The 10,438-nt window shown below is 42.4% G+C and overlaps 1 protein-coding gene across 1 annotated transcript in view; it reads left to right on the forward strand.

Annotated features, from left to right (window-relative positions):
* KATNA1 (katanin catalytic subunit A1) overlaps nt 1-10,438 on the forward strand; it is a 26,227-nt gene that overhangs the window by 14,268 nt on the left and 1,521 nt on the right. The window contains exons 5-9 of the mRNA XM_006140028.3: nt 2,039-2,144; nt 4,299-4,457; nt 6,358-6,484; nt 7,267-7,401; nt 8,597-8,723. Coding sequence (XP_006140090.2) covers nt 2,039-2,144; nt 4,299-4,457; nt 6,358-6,484; nt 7,267-7,401; nt 8,597-8,723 — 654 coding nt within the window. The remainder of the gene's footprint in view (nt 1-2,038; nt 2,145-4,298; nt 4,458-6,357; nt 6,485-7,266; nt 7,402-8,596; nt 8,724-10,438) is intronic.

Here is a 10,438-nt window from a genome sequence, read left to right on the forward strand (position 1 = left end):
TTTTTTTTTTTTTTACTTAAAGTTTTGGCCATATCAAATCCCCCACCCCCCGCCCCAGGGGAGATGGCCATGCCTTAATCCCTCCTTCTTCATTCTCCTCCTGGGATTTGGGGCACACATCTGGCGTGATTTTCAAGCCACCAGGTCTGAGACTTGAACCATGGTTGGCTATGTGGCAGTCCAGCATCTTAATTACTATGCCACCTGCTAGCTTCAAGGCAGTGCTTTTTATGCATGTGTGGCTTATTACATGTAGGATCCCATAGATTTTGCTTTTTTTTTGTTTTTTACTATAGGGCACATGCACTCCAGAGAGAGAGAGAGAGTGACTAAGCACGCCTCAGGGAAGATGGCCAAACTACCGTTCCTTTCCATTCTCCTCTTGGGATTTTAGGCACACACATACACATACACATACACATACACATACACATACACATACCTGGTGTGTTTTTCAAGCCTCCAGGTCCAAGACGTGAACCACACAGTTGGCCGTGTGGGATCCACCTGCCTTAACCACCATGGCACTGGCTGGCCTCTAGATGTTGCCTTTATTTCCTGTTACTTACAGTGGTGGTTCTCAGCCTTATTAACAGACCTGATCAAAGATCTAGAACCTGTCAAAATGAATTCTAAAAGCTCATGTTCTCTGAAGTTAGTATATTCTATTATATATTTCCCTTTAAAACCTTAATGATTATTAGGTATGGTTTTAGGTGATGTAAAACTTCTTTTTTTAGGTATTTGATATTTATGCAATGAAAATGTGTTTTTATAATAAAAATTGCCATATGTGCCAGTACTAGTAGTAGGTTAGGGTGATTTCATAGCAGTCTCTACAATATTCTCACCTTGCTGTGTACCTCTTTTTCTCTTTTTAAATTTTTTTTTCTTTTTTTGGAGAGGTTTTTGCTATAGGGCACGTGTGCTCGCCAGATAGACAGAGAGAGACAGAGAGACAGAAAGTGAGAAATCACCCCGCAGGGGGGATGGCCACGCCGCAATCCCTTCTCCTCCATTCTCCTCTTGGGATCTTGGGCACGCACCTGGCGTGAGTTTAAGCCACCGGGTCCAGGACGCAAACCGCGGTCGACTACGTGGGAGTCCAGTGACATAGCCATTACGCTAACTGCTGGTCCCTCTCTTTTTTAATTTTTAGTTTTGCCACAGGGCATGTATGCTCACCAGAGAGAGACACAGAGAGGGAAAGTGAGAAAGCACACTACAGTACCGTCTTCTCCATTTCTCCCTCCTTTTGAGATTTTTGGACACGCATGAACATGTGCCTGGCGTGTTTCTCAAGCTCCCAGGTCTGGGACTCGAAGCACACAGTCAGTCATGTGGGATCCAGCCACTTTAAGCACCATACCACCTGCTGGCCTGCTGTCTACCTCCTAGTAGAGTTTGCAGCAAAGCAGCAATATTGTAACCTGTCTCTGCTTTATGTCCTCTTTATTCTTTATGTTTATTTGCTTATTTTTATTTAGTTTTTTCATGAGTGAGAGAGACAGGGAGACAGAAAGGTAGACACCCTCAAGAGTCTTCATGCCACAGTCCACCCTCAGCTGCAGCCAGCCCTGAGCAGGGGCATGCATGTGCCTAATGTGTTCAGGGAGGTCTCCAGATGGGAACCTAGAACCTTACCATCATGCATGGGTCAGCTCTGCTGAGTGTTAGATGGCCACTGTCCAGCCCCCTGAAGCATGTGTTAGTGTGTGTAATGGGTTTATTGTTTCTAAATCATGGAGTATATGGAATGAACATCATAAAGCAGGGATTTAAAATGAGATGGTTTAACACTTAAGACTTGGCATATAGAACTATGTTCTTAGGAGCCAAAACCGGACTGTCAGGAATTGAAGACCAGGTCGTGCTCACTGTATATAATGGTTGGCCTCATCACAGTGTGTTAGTCACCACTGCCCAGAGAGAAGCATAGCATCTGTCAGCAGTGTAAACGCCTGTGCTTCCCAAGAGTGACTTCACAGAGTTAAATATAAAATCTAAGAAGTTGTTGGTTAAATATCTTCTCTTTCAGGGATGATATTGCTGATTTGGTAGAAGCGAAAAAATTGCTTAAGGAAGCCGTGGTGTTACCAATGTGGATGCCAGAATTCTTTAAGGGCATTAGGAGACCATGGAAAGTAAGTTTCTTACTAGTATGGCATTATCAAAGTGAATGGCGATACATGCTGTAAAAAGCCAATATTAATTTATGTTCGAGAAAGTGGAGTAAATATTTTTTTTTGGAGAGGTTTTTGCGATAGGGCGTGTGCCCTCGCCAGACAGACAGACAGAGAGACAGAAAGCAAGAAATCACCCCCCAGGGAAGATGGCCACGCCACAATCCCTTCTCCATTCTCCTCTCAAGATCTTGGGCACGGCCGCACACATGCCCAGCATGAGTTTTAAGCCACCGGGCCCGGGACACGAACCGCGGTCGACTACATGGGAGTTCAGCAGTTATTATTTTTAAAAAAGAAAATTGGGGAAGGAGCCTGGTGGTTGAGGCACTGGACTCCCACATGGCTGACCACAGTTCGAGTCCTGGACCTGGCAGCTTACTTCTCACTTTTCCTCTTGCTTTCTGTCTCTGATGAGCACATGTGCTCTATGGTAAATAAAAAAAAAATAAAAAAAAAGTAATAATAATAATAAAATTAAATAATTCCTTAAAAGAATTGTTTTTCATTTGTTATAGGGTATATGGACTAAACAGAGAGAGCAAGAGAAAGCATTCTCTAATGGGGCATGGTCACATCACAATCTTTGTTTCCTCCATCCCTCCTTACCATCAGTTTTTTGGGAGTGCACATGCCCCTGGCATGTTTTCAAACCACTGAGGCTAGGATTCAAATCATGTCTGGTTATGTGGGATTTGGCTTTCCATATACAGCACTAACCTCTGTGCTATGGAGCCAGTCCCAAGAAAATTTTAAATTAGAAAGCATGTGTTGCAGACCAGCTCATGGCATGGTGATTAGGGTGGCTGGATCTCACATGACTGACTACCTGGCTTGAGTCATGGATCCATGACTTAAAGAACATGCTAGGTACATGTGTATGCATGCCACAAATCCCAAGAGGACAATGGAGGAGGAGGGATTGCTGCATTGCCATCCCCTTTGGAAGGGGCTTTCTCATTTTCCCCCTCTCTCTGTCTGGTGACTGTACTTACTTGCTAGTGAATTTAAAAATATATATCCCATTTATATGTCATGTTGCATAACTTGCAACCTGTAGTTTTGGAATTGTTCTTAAGAAACTAATAAGAAGTCTCCGCACCTAATGAGTACCTTTGTTTTTTGAGAAATTTTTACTATAGGCCATGTGCACTCACCAGAGAGACAAAGAAACAGAAAGTGAGAAATCACCCCACAGAGGGAATGACCATGCCTCAAGCACTTCTCCTCCATCCTTCTCTCAGAATTTGGGCACACACACACATACACCTGGCATGAGTTTCAAGCCCCTAGATCCTGGACTTGAACCACAGTTGACCACATGGGAATCCAGAGCCGTAACCACTCTGCCACCCTGCTAGCTCCTAATGAGTACTTTTTAAAGTCATGGGCTGATCTAAAAAGTCTAGCAAATACTCTTGGATTTGGAAAATAAGTTATTTTGCTCTTTAGTATTTTTTTAAATTTGCTAGAGTGCATGTGCACTTTCCAGAAAGAGAGAGAAAGAGAAAAGGAGAAAGCATCCCCCAGTGGGGTATAGTCATGCCTCTATCCCTTCTCTGTTTCTCCATCTTGTTGGGACACAAGTGCACCTGGCATGTTTCTCAAGCTGCCGTGTCCTGGGCCTGAACCAAGTGGTCAGCCACGTGGCACCTGCTTTCTTAACCACTAGGCCGTGAGACCAATCCTGCCCTTAACATTTAAAAAATTTACTTAAATCTTAAGTGGTAAGAAGATATAGAACTGTAGATACACCTTGAATAAACTATGAAAAAAAAAAAAAAAACCTAATTTGAGCAAAAAGACTAGCAGGAAATAGATCCAGGTGTTAGTGATCTCTGTCTAAGGGTGTTGATTCTATGAACTCTTTCTCTTCTCTGATTTCCAAATTTTTAATAATGTGGTTGTTTTCCTTTTGTAATAGAAAAAGTAAGTTTGTGATAAAGTACCTTTCTGTTTATCTTTTATTTGTTTAAATCATATCTAAATTAAAAATGAAAACAAAAACCAATAAATAATAATGTAAGTTAAAATTTGATAACTTAGTAATGAAATGCTTATGAATAAAAAGAATGGCAGGTCAATCCTTTGCTCACGCTATTATACTTCAAATAGGGAGTATTGATGGTGGGCCCACCTGGCACAGGGAAGACCCTCCTTGCTAAAGCTGTAGCTACAGAATGCAAGACGACATTCTTTAATGTCTCTTCATCAACTCTGACTTCCAAGTACAGAGGAGAGTCCGAGAAGCTTGTTCGTCTTTTGTTTGAAATGGTGAGTGTTTGGGACAGCTTTCGTGATTCCTTACCTCTGAAAGCAAGTAACCGTTATCTCCGGCGTATAGAAGAGTGGCAGGAGGATGTCTTGCCCAGAGTATGACTCCTGTGCCCTTGACACTAGCATGCTTTACATATGTGAAGAACTCGAGTTCCTCTTGGCCTCCTTTCCTCTAGAGGCAGATCCACACCTGTTAGTTTCTGGGCATCCTCACATTATGGGATATGCTTTACTAACCTACTCCAGAAATCTGATATGATGTGTTTTAAATTAACAGGCTTAGTTATAATATGGTAAATGTGATATTGTGGCAGTAATGCCGGAAGTTGAGAATCATAACTAGTTGTGGAACTTAGGTCACCTCCGATCTGTTAACACTATACCAAAAGTGAGTTTAACCACCCAACCTTTGTATTGAGTTCTTTGCTTCTTACTTTGGGTTTCCTTTACTTTCTTCCTCTCCTGCAAATCTGAGTACCAGTAAAAGAAATGTGACTCATCAAGGTCTGCTGATACATGGACTGAATTCATCAGCCTGTTAGACTTCAGACTGTTACATTGATATTTCGGTCTTACCTCTAAGAAACCATACAAGACACTTCAAAAATTTTGTGGAAAACTGAAATTAAACTATTAATTTATTTTTATGCAATTTTTTAAAATTTATGCACAATTTCTTCATAATACACATTATTCATGGACTTTTTGAAGTCCTCCCTCATATTAGGAGAGATAAAGACACAAGTTTGGGGCCAGCAGGAGGTGGTAAAGGCACTGGATCCCACATGGCCAACTACATGGTTCAAGTCTTGGGCCCAGTGGCATGAAGATCCTGAGAGGAGAGTGGAGAAGGGACTGTGGCATAACCATTCCGCCTCTTTCCCCGTGAGGTGATATAAATCTCTCTCTCACTCTTTCTCTCCTCTGGTGAGCATACATGCCCTAAAGCAAAAAAGATGTGATTTTTTTTTAAGTTTTTACTATAGGGCCCATGCACTCACTAGAAGGTGATTATTCTCTTTTTTTTTTGAGAGGAGTTTGCAATAGGCCGCGTGTGCTCACCAGAAAGACAGAGAGAGAGACAGACAGAAAGTGAGAAATCACCCCCCAGGGGAGATGGCCATGCCTTAATCCCTTTTCCTCCATTCTCCTCTCGGGATCTTGGGCACGCACGCACACACGCCCGGCGTGAGTTTAAGCCACCGGATCTGGGACTCAAACTGCATTCAACTACATGGGAGTTCAGTGATATAGCCATTACGCTAACTGCTGGTCCCTGGAAGGTGATTATTCTCTTTAACCCACTTTTTTTCTGGAGTTTAGAATATTTACTCATATCTGTAAATGTTTTCCTATCACAGTTATCTGCCTTTGTAGTTTACAGGATAATCCTGTATTTATATCATTCAAGTAAGTGTATATAGTCAGTTATATGGATCTACTATAAGAAGAAGTCACATAATATTAGGGACCAGCAGATGGCGTAATGGTTACATCGCTAGACTCTCATATAGCCAGCCACAGTTCAAGTCCCAGACCCAGTGGCTTCAAACTCATGCCAGATGTATGATACATGCCCAAAATCTCGAGAGAAGACTAGAGGAGAAGGGATTGCAGTGTGGCCATCCCCTGGGGGTGTGATTTCTTGCTTTCTTTCTCTGTCTCTCAGGCAAGCACACATGCCCTATGGCAAAAATCTCTCAAAAAAAAAATACACATAATATTTAAGTATAGAGTCTGCACTAGAAGCTGTATTTTAGCTGTTTTAATTCTGTCCTCTTTTCCCCAATATTATGGCAAGAGAGACACAGTTCGAAGCCACCATAGCTGTTTTCTAATTGTTCACTATCGATTTAAAAATGAACTAACAACTGTGTTGCATGGTTTCTTCCTTTAGGCTCGATTTTATTCTCCAGCCACCATATTTATTGATGAAATAGATTCCATTTGTAGTCGCAGAGGAACTTCTGAAGAGCATGAAGCAAGCAGAAGGGTGAAAGCAGAACTGTTGGTTCAAATGGATGGTACGTATGCGCCCAGGCCCGAGACGTCTGTGGGTGAGGAGGCTAAGTGAGGGTCACCAGCCTCAGTGGGTCGAGCTCTACCCATGGGGCTAGCCTGCTAAGGCTTCCCATAGGTGCTCATAATGCCAGCTGGCTGGGAAGTGGTTCCGCGAGATAAATAACAACAGATTTGGCACACTGACATGGGATGTATAGGAAAGCATGGTAGCCACTCTTTGGTACTCTTTGGTATATACTCTGATCTCTGATTTTTTAGCTGTGAAAGTGATAGACATGTAGATAAGTTGGCCTTGGAGCTTAGGTATACTTTTGGGAAAAATGTTAAATTGGCATGTAGTCGAGATGAACTGGTATTTTGGTTAAATTTACTTTGAGTAACATATTTTGTATACCATAAAGACTCATTGCCTTTAGATTGCAAAAATCGCATATGCACCAGTAAACTTTGTAAGTCTTGAGGAGATTTAAAGACTGTGCTATCGGGCCAGCAAGTGGCACGGTGGTTAAAGGCACTGGATTCCCACATGGCCGACTGTGCTTTGAGTCCCAGACCTGGCAGCTTCCTTGTTTTCTTGCTTTCCCTTTCTCTCTGTTTGTCTCTGCCAAATTAAGAAACAATAATAGCAAATGGAAGTTACTAGATAAATAATTCTTTAAAAAGAACAACAAAACAAAGACTATACTATCCTGAATTGTGCTAAATATTTGATAATCTTTCAATAGCTAAGCATTAGTAACTCAACTCAGTATCTTTTTACTCTGTCTCCTTACCCTTCTTTTAGGTGTTGGAGGTGCTTCTGAAAATGACGATCCTTCTAAAATGGTTATGGTTCTAGCAGCTACTAATTTTCCCTGGGATATAGATGAGGCTTTAAGACGGCGTCTTGAAAAACGAATCTATATTCCCTTACCATCAGGTATCTTCATTTAAGTCTTGTCAGAAGGATTCTATTAACTTACAGGTAGCTTCACATAAAGAACTTGAAAATTGGTATAAGTTAACTTTCCTTAAAGAGGGGTGAACAGGTGGTATGGTGGTTAAGGTGCTGGACCACAGTTTGAGTCCTGGACCTGGTGGCTTGCTTTCTCACTTTTCTTCTTTCTGTGTGTCTGTCTTTCTCTGGTCAAATTAAAATAAATGAATGAATAAAGAAACTAAAATAAATAATTACTTTTTAAAAAAGAAACTTTTCTTAAAGAGATAAAATGTAGGTGCCATTGGTAATGCACCTGAATCCATTAATGGGAGAGGTCCTGGGTTCATGTCTTGGGACTACCCGGAGCACACCAGGCCTCCTGAGACGGGTGGCTCACAGCATGAGGACTCTGTTGGAGGTGCCTGTCTCTCTTTTCTTTCTCTCTCTCTCATGAAAGAAAGAAATAAACTTAAAAAAAAAAAATAGACGTAGCAGATCTTTCCTTATATTACTAATTTAGCTATCTCTAGAACCTGACAGGCTTGATACTAGGAAATTAAAAATTCCGCGATAAGACCCAGCCTAGGTGGTACAGTTGGTAGCAAACTGAACTATGATGCTGGAAGCTACCTGGCCACCCGCATATTTGGATTGGCTTGGAGACACGCCAGGTTTGTGCACACATACACATCCTAATGAGCTATAGGGCCAGGAAGAGGGGCCCATGTAATGGTGAGACCCTGCAAGGGTGCTTCTGTCTTGAACACACACATGTATGAGCATGCACTATCTACATGAATGAAATAAACTTAAAAATTAGAAAAACTCAGTGAGGGGCTTGCCACATGCCCCAGTTTAGGGGAGCTAGATCCACATGGCTGACCATAATCCAAATCCCAGCCCCAGAGCACAACGGGTGTATGTGTTGCAGTCCCAGGGTCCTGACAGGATGGGTAAATGGAGAAAGGGATTGTGGCATGACCATGCCCCATTGGGAGGTGCTCTTTCCTTTCTCTGGTAGTATATATGTCCTCTGGTAATTAAAAAAAAAAAATTCAGTGAGGAATTTATCTTAAAATTTAAAGCAAATGAGCTCTAGGAATTGGAAAACAACTCCTTAAATAAACCTGAGAACAAATACTACACTACTTATGTTGAATGCTTATGTTTTATTAAACTTCGTCTCCATCATTAGCAAAAGGCAGGGAGGAGCTATTACGAATAAGTCTGCGTGAGCTGGAGCTGGCTGACGACGTTGACCTTGCACGGATAGCAGAGAATATGGAAGGCTATTCAGGTGCAGACATTACCAACGTGTGCAGGTATGAATTATTTTGGAAGCATGGGTTTTCGTGGGTACAAACTTGTATTACGAAGTTTTTATTGCCGAATAAAGACGTGAGAAATAAAGGCCACATTATAGTGTCACAAGTTTTGGGTTGAAGTTAGTGTTAGCACGTGCTGGTAAGATATTTGAGTATCTTGCATGGCAGTGAAGAGTACAGTTCATTTGAAAGCTAGCCTGGTCGTCAAGATGGCTGGACCCCAGATGGCCAACAGCACAGTTCGAGTCTGATTTGGCAGCTTGAAAGACACTGGGCATGCGCATGTGTGTGCCCAAAATTCCACCAGGAGGGAGAAATAGAGAAGGGATGTGGCATGACTATTCCTCAGGGGAGTACTTTCTCCCTTTCTGACTTTTCCTCTCTCTCTCTGCCTCTCTTCGGCAAGTGCATGTACTCTCTGGAAAAAGAGTCTTTTTAAAACAAGTTATAAATTCATGGAGTTGATGTTAGAACAGTTTATATAAAATAGAATCGGTTATTGAAACACTTCCTTCACTTTACTGTACATAGAAAATTATTGTGGCGGCCAGCAGGTGGCGTGGTAGTTAAGGCGGTTAGATTCTACACGTCTGATGGCCTGGTTTGCCTCCTGGATCTGGTGGCTTGAGAAACTCACCACACATGTGTGTGTGTGCATGCATCTGTGCCCAAAATCCCTAAAAGAGGGAGAAATGGAGAAGGGGTAACAGTGTGATCATCACCCATGGGGGTGGTGCTTTCTTACTTTCCCTCTGGTGAGTACACATGCTCTCTGGCAGTTTCTTTGTTTGCTTTTAAGGTTTTTGTCATAGAGTGTACATGCTTAATGGAGAGAGACAAGGAAAGTGAGAAATCACCACCCAGGGGGATGGCCACGCCACAACCCCTTCTTCATTCCCCTCTTGGGCATGTACGCACACACGTCTAGTATGTTTTTCAAGCCACCAGGGCCAGGACTTGAACTGAAGTCACCTCTGTCAAATTTTAAAAAGAAAAAATGTGAAATATATTGCTTTAGCATACACATTAAATAGCCTCGTTTTTTTTCTCTTTTTTGGGGGAGAGATTTTTACTATAGGGTGCATATGCTTGCCAGACAGACAGAGAGAGACATAGAGACAGAAAGCGAGAAATCACCCCCCATGGGGGATGGTTACACCTCAATCCCTTCTCCTCCCTTCTCCTCCCTGGACCTTGGGCATGCATGCACACGCACCCGGCGTGAATTTCAAGTCACTGGGTCCGGGACACGAACCACAGTCGACTATGTGGGAGTCCAGCGACATAGCCATTACGCTAACTGCTGGTTCCCAAATAGCCTCGTTTTCAGTGAGTATATCCTGAATGTGGTAGGAATAGCAGTAAGAGAGAGAAAGCCTGTCTAACCCAGCTGATTCAGGTGGGTCCTCATCTAAGTATTAGCTGAGACCTATTAGAAGGGGTTTGACTGCACTGCTCCGCCCATCTCCCATCCCTGAAGCATGGATAAATGTGCACACAGAAGTGCGTACATGTAAAGCAGCAGTACTGTTATCCATCGCATACATGGTGGCTACTATCATTGGGTGGGAGGTACTTGAAGTTTCTCCTTTTTAAAAAACAACAACAAAAAGCTACATATAAGGAGGTCATTTAAAAGTTCATGGAAATATGTATTGGGAACCAGCAGTTAGCGTAATGGCTATGTCGCTGGACTCCCACGTAGTCGACCG

This window comes from Tupaia chinensis, unplaced genomic scaffold (assembly GCF_000334495.1).
Source record: "Tupaia chinensis unplaced genomic scaffold, TupChi_1.0 Scaffold000014_1, whole genome shotgun sequence".
NCBI lineage: Eukaryota > Metazoa > Chordata > Mammalia > Scandentia > Tupaiidae > Tupaia > Tupaia belangeri.